Consider the following 20,973-nt stretch of genomic DNA (forward strand, 5'->3'; position numbering starts at 1 on the left):
TCGGTTTAGACACGAGTTCAACGCCGTCGCCTCCGTCACTTAAAGTGCCATTTAATGTTGTTGTTGTCACTGAGTTATGACAATGACAGCTTTGTTCATTATTTCAGTGTTTCATTGTCTAATTGTTGACAAATGAAAATAAACTGTAAATTAACATGCGCTCATACATACTCTCGCACACACTCACGTGACTACTTCGTAAATCATAAATTATTCTCACACAACTCGCTTTATTTGACTATTCACACTTTTTGTTTACAGTCAAGTAAATTTGTGTGTTATTGTTGTTGTGTGTGACTATTTGTGCGCTAATCAGCTGCTCGTTACTGTATGTAAATATCGGGGGTTTTTTCAGCCTTTTTTATTTAGCTTTGCGATTAATGTGGTCGCGTGTTGTGGGGCGCCAAATCGCTTATTAATTTATTACATTTGTAATGTTTGTTGTAGGTGTAGTTGTTGTTGTGTTAATGTAGTGTAATGTAGTTAATTATAATTACATTATGTGCCATATTAGTTGAGTGTAGGCAACAAACATGCATAATTTGTGGCGCAAAGTGTAATAAATCTCGATTATTTGATGAAGTTGTAATTAGAGCACACAAATACAACTCAACCATGTGTTGACAGTTGTAATAAATTATTTTTAATTGTAATTAAATGGAATGAAAATTTGAAGAGAAGAAATCATGTTAAATTTTTTAAAGAGATTTTAGAGCACTATGGACTATAAGAGACCTCTTCTCGGTGGATCATGAGTTCTAATACCATCCAAAGCGAAAGTTTAAAGACACCACATTGGAGACCGCTTTCACCTACTCTCTAGGTCGTTCGAGTCTAAACAGTTGATATAGGCCTTATTGAGAACTACTCTAACGGTTCGAGCTCCAGCTTCAGCTAGATTTACCCTAAGGCGGAAACTTATTTGACAGTAATACCGACCGAATGGAAAGTTAGAAGACTCCTCACAAATAAGTATCTGGCTGGCTATATGGGTCGCTGTAGCAATATCCTATGGACCTAACAGAGAACTTCTCATTGCGAACTTTCAGTCTTCTTCTCGCAGGGTCATAAGTTTCCGAAGCGCAAGTTAGAAGACACCACATGAGAGACCCCTCTCTCCTGCATTCTGGGTCGCTATAGCCTAAGCAGTTCCTGCGGCCCTTATTGAGTATTGCTCACACAGTTCGAGCTCAGCTTCAGCCAGATATACCATAAGCCGAGACATATTTGGCAGAAATTGCTGAAAGTTCCCTCTGCTCCTCGGGTCTTTCTTAAGCTTCCATTGGTCACTCTACATAATAGCGAGAGTTTCAAGTCACCATTTCAGGCTCAAGTGAGCTTCTTTTCTAAAGCACTACAAAATAGTTAATTACTCCCGAGGATCGGCCCCATGGCAGTCGGGTCTACGTAACCAATAAGGACCCGGATATTTATTCGGCCAAATATTGTCGACATTGCTGCAGTATTCCTCAAAAATATGTTGAACTTTATTCATTTAAAACAAGCTCCGAACTTGAACCCTAAAGCCCCTGACGCCATTACAAAGATCAATTGTTGAATATGATAGGCCCAAAACTCTTGCTTGTTAGTCTAAACGACTCAACCTAGATTACTACGATAAAATGACCTATGTACGACCTTTTATAAAACCAGCTCTTCTTTTCCACTAAATTGGCATAACTCCCAATCAAATCAGTTAATTTTGACATCTAAAATACGCGCTAACCCAACAATTACCTTATTACCATCTATTTACCTCCATTCTCGTTCTTTCTTTCGATTTTTCAGAAGGCTGTTACTACAATTACAATCACTACAATGAAGGCGATAGAATATTGACGAATGAACCCTGCCTGAATTGTACCTGCCACAATAAGATGCTCATGTGTTATCTGCGTGTCTGCCCGTTCACGAAACCAATCGGTCACGATTGTATTGTGGAGAAGCGTGAGGATCAGTGCTGTCCGATTATCACATGTCCCGAGGGTAAGTTACGAAGCTGAGCATTACACTTCATTAGTAGCTGCATAAGTATAGAGCACAACTCACAACCACTCTCTTCTCACACACAAACAGTACCAGTTGATATTGCGCATCATGCACCCGAACCAGGCACTGAACTTAGCATTCCCGAGAAATATGGCTGCAGCATCGATAGCAAATTCTACCCAGAGGGCGCACAAGTACCATCGAATCCGAATAAGCCCTGCGAGCTGTGTTATTGCATCAAGAATCGCACTTCGTGTCTAATGCAAGAATGTACTTTACATATTGACGGTTGCACGCCCATCTACAATAAGGGTTCATGCTGTCCCGTGCGTTACAATTGCGGTAAGTGATGCGGCCAGTGATTCTACGAACACATCAATTTCGTTAGAAACTCATTTAATTTTATAACTTATTTTGCCTACGCTAGATCACGAGAATGACATTTTGGAATTGGAGGATCACTCGTCGACCACATCCACCACCACCACGGAACGTCCAACGCCTGGTTTCATACTCACCACCACCATGTCGCCTTCGGTCACCACCGATTGTGTACACAATGGCGAAGTTTATGCCGATGGCGCGTCCATCACTGGCAAGAGCGCTTGCGAACATTGCTACTGTATGCGCGGAGATATCGTTTGTGCTGTACAAGAATGTGAAATGCCAATGTTGGCTAGCAATGGCAAGAGTTGCCGTGCATTACCACCAGCCGAAGGTGAGTGCTGTCCCAGCAATTATGTCTGCGAAGATGACTCAGCCACAACGGAAGCCTATGAGATCACAACGCTGCCTTACGCTAAGGACGAGGAAGCAGTTACTACCATTGCCGACAAGGATCTACATGGCGCTATTCCAGCGGAGGATATCGAATTGCAACAACACATTGATGAAGATGAAGAAGAAAAGGTGTCGACGGATAAACCCGAAATTGAAGCCGAACAACCAGTGGAAGGAAAACCTGCCGATCAAGTTACTACTTCAACTCCTGATGTGGCAGCAATTGGTGCCACCGAAACAGCGGTAACCGAAGCATCCGAAGAAGCACAAAAGGAAGAAGCTATTGAAGGTATTGAGGGTGTTACCACCGTCAAGTCGGAAGTTTCAACTGAAGCTACCGTGGAAGAACAGAAGACAGAAGAGGAATCGACAAGTACTGAGGCTGCTGAACACGAATACGGCACAACAGCTGGACCTGATGGCACTAAACGCATTGGCATTGATATTGACGAGCATGCCGATGCTACCGCTGAGCCAGGCGCCGAAGAAGAGTTGACTACAGTGCCAAGTATACACGATGAACATAAGCCAACAGTTGCATTCGATGAAAGGATTGATATTGGAACAGGCGATGAGGCAGCAACAACTGTTCAACCAGCAATTGCTGAAATACCAACAACTGTGTCTACACCAACGAAATCTGATGAAGAATCCAGTGAAGCTGCAAGCGCTGAGACTGTCGAAAGTGAGGAATCAACAGAAACATCTGAAGAAGCTACTGCTGCACATGAGAAACCAACCACATTGCGGCCCACGGCTGAGAAGGAAAGTGATGAAGAATCTGCAGAAGTTGTTGAACTCGAAGCAACCACTAAACAACCGCAACCTGCCGTCGAGAAAGAAAGCTCCGAAGAATCTACAGAAGCTGTCGAACAAGAAGCAACCACTAAACAACCGCAACCCGCCGTCGAGAAAGAAAGTGCTGAAGAATCTACAGAAGCTGTGGAACACGAAGCAACCACTAAACAACCACAATCTGCCGTTGAGAAGGAAAGTGCTGAAGAATCTACAGAAGCTGTGGAAGAAGAGGCAACTACTAGACAACCCATCGTTGTGGTATCTGAAGAAGAGCAAGCACAACCCACCAGTACCGAAGTTAGTAAGGAAAGCGGCGATGAATCCACCGAGTCGGCTGAAGCTGAGGTATCAACACAACATTCCGCTGAAGTCGCTAGTTCAGAAGAGGAAGCACCCGATATGCAATTGCCAGCTGTTATACCAGGTGAAGGTGACTGTTTGGTCGGCCACAGGACATACGAAAATAATACAATCATACCAACCGCCGACGACTGTGATATCTCTTGTAAATGTATTAGCAGCATTGTTGTCTGCCAGAAGGTTGAGTGCGATATCCCAGCAGATATTAGCAAGTGTGTCATCGATCAAGCCCGCTCTACTAAATGTTGTCCCGCATACACCTGTGAACCACAAGAAACAACAGCAACTACCGCGCCCATTGTATCAGACGAAGAACAACCAACAGTTGCTCCCATCTCAGATATTGACATACCTGTTGCTCCTACTGAACAGCCAATGTCTCATGTCAAGGAAGAAGAAGAGCCAGAGGTTGTAGAAAGTACAGCCGCACCAGAAATTGAACAATCCGCATCGATTACCGAAAGTGGTGGAGAAATTGAAAAGGCAACCACTGCAGCTACTCTTCACGACACAGCGGAAGACGTTAGCGAGGCAGCACCTATTGTACCTGCTGGTGAAACTGAAGCAGAGAAGACTACAGCCGCTCCAATTGCGGATATTGAACACGTTGAAACTGCTACAGGTGTTCCATCTGAAGAAATTGAAAAGCCTACTGCTGCCCCAGCTGCTGAGGAAAGCGATAAGGTTACTGCTGTGCCTGAACAGGAAGGAGGTGTTCCATCTGTTGAAGAATCATCTGAAATTTCTGAAATTGAAAAGGCTACAGCTGCCCCAGCTGCTGAGGAAGGTGATAAGGTTACTGCTGTGCCTGAACAGGAAGGAGGTGTTCCATCGGTTGAACAAACTTCTGAAATTACTGAACTTGAAAAGACTACAGCTGCTCCTACTGCTGAGGAAGTTGAAAAGGTTACTGCTCTTCCTGAACAGGAAGGAGGAGTGCCATCTGTTGAAGAATCATCTGAAATTTCTGAAATTGAAAAGGCTACAGCTGCCCCAGCTGCTGAGGAAAGTGATAAGGTTACTGCTGTGCCTGAACAGGAAGGAGGTGTTCCATCGGTTGAAGAATCATCTGAAATTACTGAACTTGAAAAGACTACAGCTGCTCCTACTGCTGAGGAAGTTGAAAAGGTTACTGCTCTTCCTGAACAGGAAGGAGGAGTGCCATCTGTTGAAGAATCATCTGAAATTCCTGAAGTTACTGAAATTGAAAAGGCAACAGCTGTACCTGCTGTATCTGAAGAAGAACCAATTTCGGAAGACGAAAAGGCGACAGAATCACCGGTATCTGAGGAAGTTGAGAAGTCAACAACACGACCTGCATTCGATGAAGGTGAAAAGGTGGAAGTTTCTGAACAGGAAGAAGGAACTACCGTTGCTGCAATTGAAAAGGTTACACCAACATCTAGTTTGGAAACGGAAAGTGAAGAAGAAGAAGAAACAGTTACGGATGGTGGTATTGCAAAGGTTACTGTCAGCCCCGTCGTTGAGGAAGTTGAAAGATCTACAGTCTCTCCTGTTGCTGAAGCGCCAGAAAAGGTCACTATTGCACCTATTGCCGGAGAAAGTGAGGAAGTCACTACAGTACCAGAAGTCGAAGATATTGAGAAGGTTACTTCTGCTTCGGTTGATGAAAGCCCCGAAATCACAGCTGCACATGCTGCTGAGGAACAAGGAAAACCAACTACAGCTCCAGCAGTTGAAGATATATCAGAAGATACTACTCCATCTTCCGCTGAGGAAGGACCAAGCGTTACTGCTACTCCAACTGCGACCGAAGAAAAAGAAGCCGCATCGGAATCTGAACATATTGACGAGGGTACTCCTGCTCCTGGTGTTGAAGGCATTGAAAAGATTACTACTGCCCCTATTTCTGAAGATGAAGAAAAGGAAACTGAACATATTACCGTTGCTCCAGCAAGCGAGGAAATTGAGAAGACAACTAGTGCTCCAGCTTCTGAAGAGCCTGAGAAAGCTATTAGTGGAGAATCTGAAGAACCCGCTGTTACTACCGTCGATGAAGAAGGCGAGAAGGTTACTATTGCTCCTGGCGTTGAAGAATTTGAAAAGGTTACTGCTGCGCCTAGTATCGATGAAGAAGGGCATTATACACCAGCCTCTGAAGAACCTGAAAAGGCAATTGGGGAAGAAGTTACTCCTGTTGCCGAAGAGGGCGAGAAGGCCACTCCTGCTCCTGGCGTTGAAGGCATTGAAAATATTACTGTTGCTCCTATTTCTGGCGATGAAGATAAGGAAACTGAACATGTTACCGTTGCACCAGCAAGCGATGAAATTGAGAAGACAACTAGTGTTCCTGCCGCTGAAGAACCCGAGGCCATTAGTGAAGAAGTTGAGGAGTCTTCTGCTACACCTGTTGACGAAGAGGGCGAGAAGGTCACTTCTGCTCCTGCTGTAGAAGATATTGAAAAGATTACTGCAGCGCCTATACCAAGCGAAGAAGAGAAGGAAACTGAACATATTACCATTGCTCCAGCAAGCTATGATATTAAGAAGACAACTAGTGCTCCTGCTGCAGAAGAACCCGAGAAGGTTATTAGTGAAGAAGAAGAGGAAGCTACTACTGGCCCAGTTGACGAAGATGTCGAAAAGGTCACTCCCACTTTTGTTGATCAAGAGATTGAAAAGGTTACTTCAGCTCCTGGTGTCGAAGATGAAAAGAAGGAGGAGATTGAAAAGACAACTAGTGCCCCTATTGCAGAGGAAGGCGAAAGAACTACGACTACTCCTACTATTGAAGATGTGGAGAAGATCATCTCTGAAACTAGTACTGGTGTCCCTGCTGTTCCTACCTCCGAAGAAGAAAAGGAAGAATCTTCTGCTCCTGCTGCTGATGAAATAGAAAAGACAACATCTGCTCCTCTGGGCGAAGGCTTAGAAAAGGTTACAGCTGAACCTAGTGCCGATGAAGGTGAGAATATTGGCGCTACTCCAACTGCCGAAGATATTGAGAAAACAACTGTTGCTCCTATTGCGGAAGAAGCCGAGAAAGCTACCGCTGCTCCAGTTGCCGAAGATGAAGCTGAAAAGGTTCCCAAAGCACCTGTTGCAGAGAGCGAAGCCACTTCTGCTCCTGACACCGAAAGTGTTGAGGAAGGCGAGAAGGCCACTGCTGCCCCTGAAGCCGAAGTTTCTCACGAAGCTACTGCAGCTCCTGAAACCGAAACTGTTGACAAAGTTACTGGAGCTCCTGAAGAAGCTGAAGGAAGTGGAGAGGTTACAACTGAAGGTGAAAGCATTGAGGAAGGCGAGAAGGTCACTGCTGCTCCTGAAATTCCAGTTTCTCACGATGCTACTGTTGCTCCTGAAACCGAAACTGTTGAAAAAGTTACTACAGCTCCCGAAGAAGCTGAAGGAAGTGGAGAGGTTACAACTGAAGGTGAAAGCATTGAGGAAGGCGAGAAGGTCACTGCTGCTCCTGAAATCCCAGTTTCTCACGATGCTACTGTGGCTCCTGCCACCGAAACTGTTGACAAAGTTACTGCAGCTCCTGAAGAAACTGAAGGAAGTGGAGAGGTTACTTCTGAAGGTGAAAGCATTGAGGAAGGCGAGAAAGTCACTGCTGCTCCTGAAATCCCAGTTTCTCACGATGCTACTGTTGCTCCTGAAACCGAAACTGTTGACAAAGTTACTGCAGCTCCTGAAGAAACTGAAGGAAGTGGAGAGGTTACTTCTGAAGGTGAAAGCATTGAGGAAGGCGAGAAAGTCACTGCTGCTCCTGAAATCCCAGTTTCTCACGATGCTACTGTTGCTCCTGAAACCGAAACTGTTGACAAAGTTACTGCAGCTCCTGAAGAAGCTGAAGGAAGTGGAGAGGTTACAACTGAAGGTGAAAGCGTTGAGGAAGGCGAGAAAGCCACTGCTGCTCCTGAAATTCCAGTTTCTCACGATGTTACTGTGGCTCCTCAAACTGAAGCGGGTGGCAAAGATACTGCAGCTCCTGAAGAAGCTGAAGGAAGTGGAGAGGTTACTTCTGAGGGTGAAAGCGTTGAGGAAGGCGAGAAAGTCACTGCTGCTCCAGAAATCCCAGTTTCTCACGATGCTACTGTGGCTCCTCACACTGAAGCTGGCGACAAAGCTACTGCAGCTCCTGAAGAAGCTGAAGGAAGTGGAGAAGTTACAACTGAAAGTGAAAGCATTGAGGAAGGCGAGAAGGTCACTGCTGCTCCTGAAATCGAAGTTTCTCACGACGCTACTGTGGCTCCTCAAACTGAAGAAGCTGAGGGAGCTCAAGAAGCTGAAATCACTACTGGTACTGGTATCGAAGAGACTGAGAAATCGACTGCTGCTCCTGGACACGAAGAGAGTGAAGTTCTTGAAATCGAGGAAGCAGAGAGAACTACTGCTTCTCCTGAAATTGAAGGTGTTGATAGAGTCACAGCTACTCCTGCAATCAAAGAAACTGAAAAGGTTACCGTTGCTGAAGGAATTGAAAAGGTCACTGCCACTCCTGAAGTCGAAGACATTGAAAAAGCTACTATCGCGCCTGAAAGCGAAGAAGCTGATAAGATCTCTGTTACACCTAGCAGCGAGGTATCTGAAAAGGCAACAGTTGCTCCTGGTGTCGGAGAAGATGAATTTGTGGAAGGTATTACTCCTGCTCCTGCCCTTGATATCGAAGGAATTGAAAAGGTTACTGCCGCACCGATTGCAGAAGAAGCCGAGAAGGAAGACTTTGAAAGAACTACCATTACGCCCGCTGTTGAACCAGCAATTAAAGTTACTGAGCCAACTGTTGAACAGCCTGAAGGAGTTACTTCTGCTCCTGAAGTTCAAAGTGTTGACCAAATTTCACAAGATGAACAAGTCACGTCCGTTCCCGCGGTCGATGAAGAATTCGAGAAGGCTACTGCTGCTCCTGGTGTGGACGCTGGAATCGGTTTCGATGACACCAAGAAAGAAACAGATGGTTCTGAAATTCATAGAGCAGATCAATACACTACTGTTGCTCCAACTCAAGAAGAAGGCGAAAGTGTTACTAGCGCTCCTCGCTTGGATTTGGACGTCGAAGAAGGTGCCGAGCAACCTATTGTACCAGCTGTACCAGATACAAATGTTACTCCAGCCCCAGCTGTAGTAGCTGATTTGGAATCAGTAGAAGAGAGCGATACATCAGTAGAATCAGAAGAAGAGAGCACAACTGAGCACAAGGTACAACATATTGGAGAGTTCGTTACGGAGCATATCTTGCATAGCACTACTGAAAGTGCACTTAAACCTATTGAACCATCTAAGGACGAGTTGGAAGCTTCTGGTGAAGAAGGAGAAGATATTGAAGATATAACCATTGAACCCGCTTTGAAACCACAATTCGTTGGCGCAGACATGGTTGCAGTCACAGACAAGTCTACAGAGGAAAGCACAACGAAACCTGACCTCACAGAGGAAACTCAACCTTCGACTGATGAGGAGAAACAATCTTCTACAACTAAACCTGAACAAGAAGCTCAAGAAGTAGAACAACCTGCGACAGCTAAGCCTGAAGTCGAGTCAGAGATCTCTGCAACAGCTGCACCTGAAATTGAATCTGAAGAAGAAAAACAACCTGCCACAGTGGTTCCTGTAGTTGAATCTGTAGAAGAGGAACAACCAGCGACCGCTAAGCCTGAGGTTGAATCTAACATTCCCGCAACAGCTGCTCCTGCCACTGAATCCGAAGAAGAAATACAATATGCTACAGTGGCTCCTGGAGTTGAGTCTGTAGAAGAGGAACAACCAGCGACAGCTAAGCCCGCAGTAGAATCTGGAAACGCTGCAACAGCTGCTCCTGAAGCCGGATCTGATGAAGACAAACAACCTGCTACATTGACTCCTGGAGTTGAATCTGTAGAAGACGAACAACCCGCAACAGCTAAGCCTGCAGCAGAATCTGAGATCGCCGCAACAGCTGCTCCTGAAGCCGAATCTGATGAACAAAAACAATCTACAACAGCTAAACCTGAAATCGAAGCCGAAGAAGAGGAACAACCAGCGACAGCCAAACCTCAGGTCGAATCTGATGAGGAAGAGAACCTAGCAACAGCTGCTCCTGCCACAGGATCTGAAAAAGAAACACAACCTGCTACAGCTAAACCTGAAATCGAAGAAGAGGAACAACCAGCAACCGCTAAGCCTTCAGTCGAGTCTGAGCTCTCTGCAACAGCTGCTCCTGAAATTGAATCTGAAGAAGAAAAACAACCTGCGACTGTGGCTCCTGGAGCTGAATCCGTAGAAGAGGAACAACCAGCGACCGCTAAGCCTGCAGTTGAATCCGAGATTCCCGCAACAGCTGTCCCGGAAGTCGAATCCGAAGAAGAACAACAACCTGGTACAGTGGCTCCTGGAGTTGAATCTGTAGAAGAGGAACAACCAGCGACAACTAAACCTCAAGTCGAATTTGATGAAGAAGAGATCTCAGCAACAGCCGCTCCTGCCACTGAATCTGAAGAGGAAAAACAACCTGCAGCAGCTAAACCTGAAATTGTATATGAAGAAGAGGAACAACCAGCTACAGCTAAACCTCAGGTCGAATCCGATGAAGAAAAGATCACGGTAACAGCTGCTCCAGCCACAGAATCTGAAGAAGAAAAACAACCTGCTACAGCTGAACCTGAAATTGAATCTGAAGAAGAAAAACAACCTGCGACAGTGGCTCCTGGAGCTGAATCTGAAGAAGAGGAACAACCAGCGACCGCTAAGCCTGCAGTTGAATCTGAGATTCCCGCAACAGCTGTTCCGGAAGTCGAATCCGAAGAAGACAAACAACCTGCTACAGTGGCTCCTGGAGTTGAATCTGTAGAAGAGGAACAACCAGCGACAGCTAAACCACAGGTCGAATCTGATGAGGAAGAGATCTCAGCAACAGCCGCTCCTGCCACTGAATCTGAGGAGGAAAAACAACCTGCAACAGCTAAACCTGAAATCGTAGCCGAAGAAGAGCAACAACCAGCTACAGCTAAACCTCAGGGCGAATCTGATGAGGAAGAAATCTCAGCAACAGCCGCTACTGCCACAGAATCTGAAGAAGAAAAACAACCTGCTACAGCTAAACCTGAAATTGAATCTGAAGAAGAGGAACAACAAGCTACAGCTAAACCTCAGGGCGAAACTGATGAGGAAGAGATCTCAGCAACAGCCGCTCCTGCCACAGAATCCGAGGAAGAAAAACAACCTGTTGCAGCTAAACCTGAAATTGAATCTGAAGAAGAACCTGCGACAGTGGCTCCTGGAGCTGAATCTGAAGAAGAGGAACAACCAGCGACCGCTAAGCCTGCAGTTGAATCTGAGATTCCCGCAACAGCTGTTCCGGAAGTCGAATCCGAAGAAGACAAACAACCTGCTACAGTGGCTCCTGGAGTTGAATCTGTAGAAGAGGAACAACCAGCGACAGCTAAACCACAGGTCGAATCTGATGAGGAAGAGATCTCAGCAACAGCCGCTCCTGCCACTGAATCTGAAGAGGAAAAACAACCTGCAACAGTTAAACCTGAAATTGTATCTGAAGAAGAGGAACAACCAGCTACAGCTAAACCTCAAGTCGAATCTGATGAAGAAAAGACTACGGTAACAGCTGCTCCTGCCGCCGAATCTGAAGAAGATAAACAAACGGCAACAGCCAAACCTCAGGTCGAATCTGATGAGGAAGAGTTCCCAGCAACGGCCGTTCCTGCCACCGAATCTGAGGAAGATCAAGAACCTGCTACAGTAAAACCAGAAATCGAATCCGAAGAAGAGAAACAACCAGCGACAGCTAAACCTCAAGTCGAATCTGATGAAGAACAGCTAACAGCAACTGCCGCTCCTGAAACTGAACCCGCAGTTGAAAAACAACCTGGCACGACCGTTCCTGAGATCGAATCCGAAGAGGATGGACAAGCAGCTACAGTTAAACCTATTGAGTCTGAAGAAGAAAAGATTTCTGCAACAGCCGGTCCTGAATCAGCTACAACCAAACCAGAAAGCGAACTTGAAGAGGACAAAGAAACTGTATCTGCCACACTTGCGCCTGGAGCTGAAACCGAAGCAGAGAAGCAACCAACAACCGCTGTTGCCGAAGAACAACCAACAGCAACCGCACAGCCTGCATACGAAACAGGAGGCGAGAAGCAACCAGCACATGCAGAAGAGGTACCCACGAGCTCAACGGAGAAGGTCGAGACTTCTGAAGAAGAAGCTGAACTTAGCACGGAAGAGAAACAAGGCATCACAACCGCGCATCCACTATTCCCACACATTGTTACCACACTGCCAACACCAGCTATCGACAGTCGCCTTGACGCCGCTGCCAATACCACCGCGCAACCCGAAATACTCACTGAAACCACAACACCAACAAATCTCGTTGCCAGCGATGTGCTCATCACCACACAACCCACAATCACACACTATCCACCACCGGCGCCCGTCTACGGCCAATATCCATCGTACAACGATGAATATCCCGATGAAGACGAATCGGCGGTCTTCGGTCCCGGCACCTGTCGCTATGGCGGTAAATTGTACGTGTCCGCACAGCAAATACCACGCGACGATCCCTGCGATTTCTGCTTCTGCTTCAGAAGCGACATTATCTGCTTGCAACAATCTTGTCCGCCACCAATTGCCGGCTGTCACGAGGAACCGATCTCTGGTTTCTGTTGTCCACGTTACGAATGTCCCGTATCGATGGCAGCCGTACTGAATATCACCACCAGTACGACAACGACCAGCACAACACTACCGCCACACTTCCTGCATCACTCGTACGGCAGTGCGGTGCAACGCAACGGCTGTCTAATCAACGGCCGTTCGTACAAGGTGGGCGAGAAGATCGAATCGACGAGCGGTCCCTGCATCAATTGCACGTGAGTATTGCTAAAATATTTAAATTTATATGATATAGGATGAAACTAATTTCTTTTCCGTTTCTTTTCTTTTTTGTTGAAATGCTTGCAGTTGCGGCGGCGATGGTAAGATGAAATGTGATCCTCAGGCGTGCGTGCCCGAGCCAACGATGCAGCAAGTGATGGCTGTTGTGGCGACCGGCCGCAAGAGATGAAATAATCGCTAGGCGCATACATAAAACGCTTACGCATACAACACAGCAGAGAAGGAACACACGCACACAAACAGAAACAGAACTCAAAACAGAAACAGAAACAGAAAAACACACAAACACAAAGAAAGACTAGTGAACTTTAATGAATCTGCAATCCCGGTGCCAAAACCACAATGAAACATTATGGAATTATGGAGTATACGTGATGAAAATGTTGTAGAGACGAAGGAAAAACTATGCAGAAACAAAAAAAAAACAAACAAAAACGAACGTTTTCGAAGCGAAAAACGATTTGGGCACGCATACCTGCATACATATCTGCGTATGTGTTGTATATGTAGCTCTTTTATTATTTTTTATTTTTATTTTTTGCTTTGAAACACATAAGAACCCTTATTATTATTATTACATTTAGTAGGTATATACTATATTTATATATATAAAAAATTATTATTTTTTTGTTTTTAAAATTTTTGATTTTTTTTCGAACTAGCATACGAGCAAACAACCAGTGATATTGTGCTGTATACCTAGTATAGGTGCAATTAACAATTTTTGTAATTAAGGACGCACTTACTTAAGCGAAATTATTCGTTTGTAATTTGTAATTGTAAAAAAAACAAAAAACAACAACAAACAAAGCAAGCAAACGAACCTAACGTAATTTATATAATAATAATAAAAAAAAAAAAATTTAAATAAATTTTAGTAATGTTTGTAACGTAGTTTTTTGTGCGTGCGCATGCGCAGCGGCACGACGCATATGTGAAGAAAAAACAACAACAGTTAGACATATAAAATAAAAATTAAAAAGCAATTCAAGAGACTCTCATAAAAAAAACATATATGCACCAACGCTTATGCGTCGTGTGGCATGCAAATTGTGGCTGCCACAAAGAATAACGTTATGAACTGTAAAAAAACTTTGCCATTAACTATATTTGTATTCGATATATATACATATATATATATATATATTTAAACACTATGCTAGGCACGCACTAGCGCCTAATTATAGACTATTTTTTACTATTTTTTATATGCGACACTTGCAACGACCTTTTTTTGGTAAAAATTTTTAATTTTTTTTTAATGTTGCTACTAGTCTTCTTATATTGTACGAGCAACAGCGAAGAAAAACGAAATAATTATTTTTTTAATTAAAAATGTTTTTTTTTTTAATTTTTTATTGTTTTTCGAATTTTAAAAAATTTTAGTTTTCAAAATTAAAAAAATTTGATTTTCAAAATTTAGTTTTGGAATTTTAAAAAAGTTTTCGAATTTTTAAAAATTTAGTTTTGAAAATTTAAAAAATTTTAGTTTTTGAATTTTAAAAAATTTTAGTTTTCAAAATTAAAAAAAATTTTAGTTTTCAAAATTAAAAAAAATTTAGTTTTCGAAATTTTAAAAGTTTTATTTTTCAAATTTTACAAAATTTTAATTTTTAAATTTTATAAAAAATATTATTTTTTAGCCTCAAAAATCAGACTACACGCGCTTTCAATATTTCCTTAATGCGTTGCTAAAGCGTAATTTCAAAAACTAGTTTTTCCTTAACGCATAAAATTGCCGAGTCATTTGATTTTATGCGCTTCTAGCTTGCTAACTACCCTTGACACATGCGCACAAATACTTTTAAGCATATTAAAAATAATAACTGTATATTGTAATAAGCATGCGGCTAGCTCACCAACATTAAAGGCGTGGCAGTCGGAGCTAAGCGTGCAGGAGTAAAAGTTTAAGCGCGTAGGAAGCAGGAGAAACGTTTTGTAAAGTTAAAAAGCAACATATGAATAATCTAGTTTAGTCTATACAAAAAAAATAATAAATATAAATAAAAATATGAATAAAAACATAAAATATAAAATATATAACACTAATGCTCGACTGATTGAAAATTTTTTAAACTTAATGTTAAACGCATAGACTTTAATAGAGAAAACAACAATAAATATTAATAATAAACGCGTACGTATGTAAGCTTATATGTAACTATGTAATTAAACACTACACACACACATACACACACACACAGACACAAGAAACACAATAGTAATGCAATTCTCTACACTAAATGCAACGAAACCGCAATTAAAGTAAATAAGTAACACTATATATGTGTAGTTATGTATAACGCACAACAACTATAAATAATTAATATTATACAGTGAGAAAGCACTTAGTTTTAGTGAAAAATAGTAACTTTTTAACGCAATTTTCAGTCACTTGAGCTTTAGCAGTGAAGTTTCCACGCGCCGCCTACCTACATATGTATGTATGTATGTAGAACGCCGGATATATTCACTTTTTTATTCACATAGGTTAAAGCAGCAAAAAAATGTATTAAAAATATATATAGTATATTAATAAAAAAAAAAACAATTATGCAATTAAAGTAAAAAAAGAAAGTAAAAAAAACAGCGAATAGTTTATAGAAATAAAACTGCTTAGTTATATCTACAATTAAAACGCATAAAACGTAGTATATGCAGCATAAAGAAAAAAAAACAAAAATAACAATAACTGAACTTACTACAAACAGTTAAATATTATGCAACACTTGCGTGAATAATAAATTAATAACACACAACAATAGAACACAAATATTAAATAATTGAAAAACAAACACTTAGATTTTATATAAAAAGTAAAAAACTAAAGTATAAGTAATTCAATATGCAATATCACACACACACATTTGTATAAGAAATTTGTTTTTTTAACTATTTTCTTTTACAATTCTTCTAATTTTTCCATTTTTTATTTGCCAATATGTAAATGTAGCATAATCTGTACAATTCGCACTTGTCAGACAAGAATTGGGCTTAAATCAATATTAATATTATAAATAAACTATAAATGAAATGAAGGAAAAAAAAACAAAAAATAATGAATATATTCGCGCGTGTAATCGCAATTGTAGATATTAAACTGAACAATTATTTCTATTATCAATTTTATTTTTTAATTTTTTTTTATAACTCAGTTTTAGCTATAACTTAATACGATATTATATATAAGTAAATATTATTATAATAATTTTTTATATTTTGTTCGAAATAAAAGACGATAATAAATTATTGTATGAAATGTAAAAAAATTGTGGTTTTCTTTGAAACAGTGGTGTACATTTGATATTCTACAAACAATATATAAACAAGGGTGATAGAGTTGGTAGCATTCCACAATTTTGAGTGTAATTTTTTATATTGCTTCAACAAAAAGTGTTTTAGATGTTATTCTTGCTTTAATATTACTAAAATGCGAAGAGATCGCCAAATAGAGCTGCCTATATAAGTTCAGATCAATTTCAATGAATTGAAATCTTATAATCATCATTAAGTATGATTTTCAACCTTTTTAAGACGTTATAACATCAATTATAGGAAAAACATTTCTTGTCAAATTTGGAAATATGTTTTTTTCAAACTGTTTGAAGGGTTTTCCTTTATGAGGAAAAATTCTCCAAAATTTACTCCTTATTTCTCAAATAACTCTCCTTCAAATATCGTCATATAGCTGCAATGAGGCTATAGTTGGCTTATTATTGTAAAGATAAATATATTAAGGCCGGAAGTACTAAGATTTTGCCGATACTTTCTGCAAATAATTTTTGAGCTCGGAAATGTAGACAGATGAAATTAATAAATTTTCCTAACGAACCTATCTAACGAATCTTATGTGTTAAATATAACCATGTTTTATGTAAATATAACAAATAAATAAAAGAACGTTAAACTTATAAGCTATATAATATAATTGAAATCTTCAGAGAATTCCGATCAGTTTGAAAATATTAAGTACGCTCATAGAACACATTTAAAAATATTACTCTTGTTATGCACTTTTAGTCTTTCAATTACTTTAAAAAACTGAAATAACACAAATGTTTAAATATTTACAAGAAAGAAATCCAATTTGAAATCAATTTTAAGTTGAATGAAATACAAGCGTATGTATGTATGTAAAAATTATTCCAATGTCATTCCAGAATCGATAACTCACTGCACAGTGTTAATAGCCTGCTGTGTTTATTGAGCACAAAAGCAATTCAACGAATGTATTAATTTAAGACATAATGAAGCATACAACAATAATTGCAATTTCACAACAACAATAAATATTTCAGTATTTATATGAACATTATTTGTTGAAACACATTGTTAGAGAGTTTGAAAAACTTTCATTCTTTCTAATCCGTCACCTATAATACTACTCGATAACTTTCATATCGATTAAAATGAGAACAGCTGTGCATTGACATTCCACTTCTTCAATTAACAAATTAACACGGCAGTACTGCAGACGAATTGCATTTCTTTCTACAAAATAAAATAATAATTTTTGCAAATATGAGTGGCAAATTAACAACAAAAGCTGGTGAGATTGTCGCCTATAGCGAGGCAGCTATACGTGGTAATATTTCTGCGGTGGAATATTGCCGTACTTCAATGGCTGCACTGTCTGGTTGTGCTGCGGGTGAGCGTCAATTTATTAAATTAATTTCTATGTATTTTTTGAAAACAAATCTAAATTGCAGGTATTTTGGGACTGAATGGATTACTTGGCTTTTTGTTTTACTTCTTATCAGTATTCGTGTTGTGGTTGCTGGTTTTGGCAAAGTCAGGCACACAGTGGCGTAAATTTTTCATCAATCGCCAGAGTTTGCTGACCAACAATTTCATGGGTGGCTTGTGTACGTACGTGCTCTTTTGGACGTTTCTCTACGGCATGGTGCATGTTTATTAAAATAGGATTTATGGTGTAAATGCATATAACTTTTATATTGAACTAAGGTACCATTTAGGGCATTTAAAATTAAAGAAATACAAACTATGTGTGTGTATATCAAAATATGTAAGTTTTTTTAATGCGTAAAGTGTACTATAGGGTCGTAATAGAAATGATAGACCCCAGTAGACAGGCGTTCAATATCTGTTTTATATGAAATTTCCATCGTTTTAAACTTTACACTCCGGCGGTGTGTATAAATAAAAATCTATATCCATGTATTGAACTAGCATTATTGCGAACTCTGGTATAAGCCACTTTTTTATTAAACTAAGGAACTATAAAGTACATTAAAATTTAAAATAAATTCATACAAAATGAGAGATGACAACTTTATTACGAGTTTATAGCACAGTTGATTGACCCAAAAACAATCATGTAGACACAGCCGAAGCCGCAGCGGCATTACCAGAACAATCACACCACGGTGTTTCTTTAATGTCACATTCGAGTAAAATATTTAAAACCGTTATCGAGATGCCATCGATAGACATTTCATGGACTTTCAGTATTTTATAGTCTAACGTATTCAGACCTGTTTGTCGATCACGTTTACGTGTAACTTCTTTTTGATTAAAACACTTCTGTGTATCGCGCTTACGGTGATAGCGGTTATGTATATGGCTGTAAACAAATGAAGTTTGTTAATTTAATGTTTGCTAAAAGCATTTGTGAAAAACACTACCTAAATGTATCATTGACTCCAGTATGAATATTCTCTGGTCGCGTCACTCTTAAACCAGCGTCTCTAATACGTACATAGAATTCGTCATCTTCCAAACCCCAACCCCAGTATTTATTCGACATACCATTCACTTGTTTGAAGTGTTCACAGCGCACCAACAAAATACCGCCTACAAAGGTTTCGTAGTGATACTTGGGATGCAATTCAGGTGCCGCTATATGATGTGGACCTGCTTCGCTGGGAAATTTATAGAGCAATGCATCGTTCATTGGCAATAAGTCCACATCATGCATGGCAATATAGTCGTACACTCCACTGGTAAAACGAAAACCAACATTTATAAGTGATGCACGATTAAAGCGATACCGGTCTACTTGATTAAGTAGAAATATTTTGTGAGTTACTCCTTGACGATTGAGGAACTTTGTCATGTGTGGCACAAATTGCAGTAACTCTTCGAAACGATCACGAAATGGCACTAGCACAGCCAACTTGTGCTCCGCTTTCAGTTCTGTTGCATCCAACTCAGCATGCACATTATACAATTCGGAACTGGCCTTCTTTTGCCCGCGACTCAGTGGACAAATGCAATCTATGAAAGTGAAACATTTTTGCTCAGATCACATATACACATATGTTCTGTAATGTAGTATCTTTACCTGATCCTAAAGGCATGAAACTCAATACCACTATTCCTCCTAAACAGAACGCCAGTCCACACACAAACAGCCAGTTGATAGTTCCTATTGCTAGCATTGTGTATTTATTTTTACACCACTCGTTATTGCTTAAAACACCCTTTGGTCTTATTCACTAGCATTCTTAGTGATAACCAAAGGTTTTCTTAATATTTATTACGTTTATAGTATAAATTACGTGCAACGTTTACTTCTAATAGCTAAAGTTTATTTATAACAATTTGTGAATAGAGGTTAAAATTAATTATTTTGTGCCAGCTGATTGCTGTTGAAGCGTTGCCAGTTAGTTTGGTTAGGTTTGTTTATGAAATGATTTTTCACAAATTATTTGGATTATGTGGGATTTCATGGTAGCGTTTTGTAAATATTTGAATATGAAAGAAAATTAATTTTAATTTATTTTTAGAAATCATTGTTTGGCAGTTAGACATTTGGATTGTATTGCTTCAAACTCATTCAAGTGTGTGATAGGCGATGCAAGAAAATATATTTAGACTTGAGATTTTTATATATTTGAAGAGTTAGTATTAAGATCGTTCTTAGGATAAAATGTTTTTCAAAGAATATTTGATCTTACAGCCGATGTATTCAGACCTTTCTGGTAGAAGACTAAGGTTGATCAAGGTTTTAGGAGCGAAACGATGGATCGAACCTATATGGATCTGATAAATTCTATGTTTATAATATAGTATTTCACAAATTTAACAAATTCCAAGTTTAGGAACTTCTTGGTTGGCGTTTTATATGCAATGTTTCGAGAGAAATTATGAAAATTAATTTAGATATAGCTCGTTTGGTGTTCCAAATTGTTGATCATTTCTAAAATAAAGACAATGTGCTGCTACCAGCCCTATTGAAAACTGTCCAGACTCTTCAATTGTTCTTGGGTCCGCAAGAATGTCGAGGTAATACGTAAACTTCAGTGGTTTAAAGCATATAAGTTCTAATAAACGCTTAAGCGCCGTTATTACAGAGTTTACTGTATTTGTAATAAAACAGGTAATTTAATTAACACCATACTAGTGAATTAACGGCTCATGTAATCACCATTTAGGTTATAATTTGCTTACATATGATATAACTTTATTAGCTGTTATGCGGAAAGATTACACCTGGAATTGCTCAAAGATCTAGAAAGATGCGATAGGAAGCATTAATAGCTTAGTTGCGCGGAAATACTAATTAAAAACTGGGCAAACAGAAATAATACTATTCTTCGTGAAGCGCATCCTTCTTTAATTAATGCTTTTGTTGTTTAATTCTGTATGAGACGTAATATTAAAGTACTATTATAGATCGCCCTATAATTTATAAAGAATTATAGAAATTTTCCATGGATTATAGCCAAAGATTATAAGAGATTTTATTGCAAAATAATATAAAGATTTTGTAAGACTCCAAAGTCCGGACAGATCGTGAGACAAAATCTCGTCCGAGTCAAATGTTTTTCTCGAGGATAAAAAAAATGTAAAGAATGCAATCGTTTCATGAGTTCTTTGATTGGGGAGTTATTAAACTTTGAAAGACTTTCTTTGTGTCTTTATGTTTGTACGAAAATTTGTACAATAGAAATAGTGATGAACGCTCAGATGACATTGTTTGTGAAAGTTTGACAGTTTGTGTTGTTTTGTTCTCACTATAATTATTTATATTAGATTTGATTAAGATTTAATGGAGCTTCGAAAATTTATAAAGAGTATGAGCTTTAGGTAGGTAGGTAAAGTAGGTGTCACACATAGACCTTTAGGAGGCCCATGGTGACTCCACCGAGACTAGAATCCCTACCATGGTTTCTCTAAACCATCCTCTGTTCTCGATAAAGTTGTTCAATTTAAAAAGTT

General features: G+C 39.9%; 3 protein-coding genes across 3 annotated transcripts in view; 2 read left to right on the forward strand and 1 right to left on the reverse strand.

Annotated features, from left to right (window-relative positions):
• LOC105209219 (mucin-19) overlaps nt 1–15,823 on the forward strand; it is a 109,522-nt gene extending 93,699 nt beyond the window's left edge. Inside the window, exons 4-7 of the mRNA XM_054229699.1 lie at nt 1,789–1,986; nt 2,077–2,331; nt 2,417–12,764; nt 12,856–15,823. Coding sequence (XP_054085674.1) covers nt 1,789–1,986; nt 2,077–2,331; nt 2,417–12,764; nt 12,856–12,958 — 10,904 coding nt within the window. The 3' untranslated portion in view covers nt 12,959–15,823. The remainder of the gene's footprint in view (nt 1–1,788; nt 1,987–2,076; nt 2,332–2,416; nt 12,765–12,855) is intronic.
• A 1,384-nt stretch (nt 15,824–17,207) lies between these two features.
• LOC105209168 (ER membrane protein complex subunit 6) lies at nt 17,208–17,812 on the forward strand. The gene is made up of 2 exons (XM_011179433.3): nt 17,208–17,437; nt 17,499–17,812. Exons 1-2 carry the CDS (start codon nt 17,311–17,313, stop codon nt 17,705–17,707), a joined length of 336 nt encoding a protein of 111 aa, XP_011177735.1. The 5' UTR covers nt 17,208–17,310; the 3' UTR covers nt 17,708–17,812.
• Nucleotides 17,813–17,968: 156 nt separating this feature from the next.
• On the reverse strand, nt 17,969–19,398 carry LOC105209167 (beta-1,4-galactosyltransferase 7). The gene is made up of 3 exons (XM_011179431.3): nt 19,094–19,398; nt 18,435–19,026; nt 17,969–18,373 (listed from the first exon to the last, which is right to left on the reverse strand). The coding sequence occupies exons 1-3, from the start codon at nt 19,188–19,190 to the stop codon at nt 18,124–18,126; spliced, it is 939 nt and encodes a 312-aa protein (XP_011177733.1). The 5' UTR covers nt 19,191–19,398; the 3' UTR covers nt 17,969–18,123.
• Between the last annotated feature and the right edge of the window lie 1,575 nt (nt 19,399–20,973).

The sequence above is a fragment of the Zeugodacus cucurbitae genome, chromosome 2 (genome assembly GCF_028554725.1).
Source record: "Zeugodacus cucurbitae isolate PBARC_wt_2022May chromosome 2, idZeuCucr1.2, whole genome shotgun sequence".
Classification (NCBI taxonomy): domain Eukaryota; kingdom Metazoa; phylum Arthropoda; class Insecta; order Diptera; family Tephritidae; genus Zeugodacus; species Zeugodacus cucurbitae.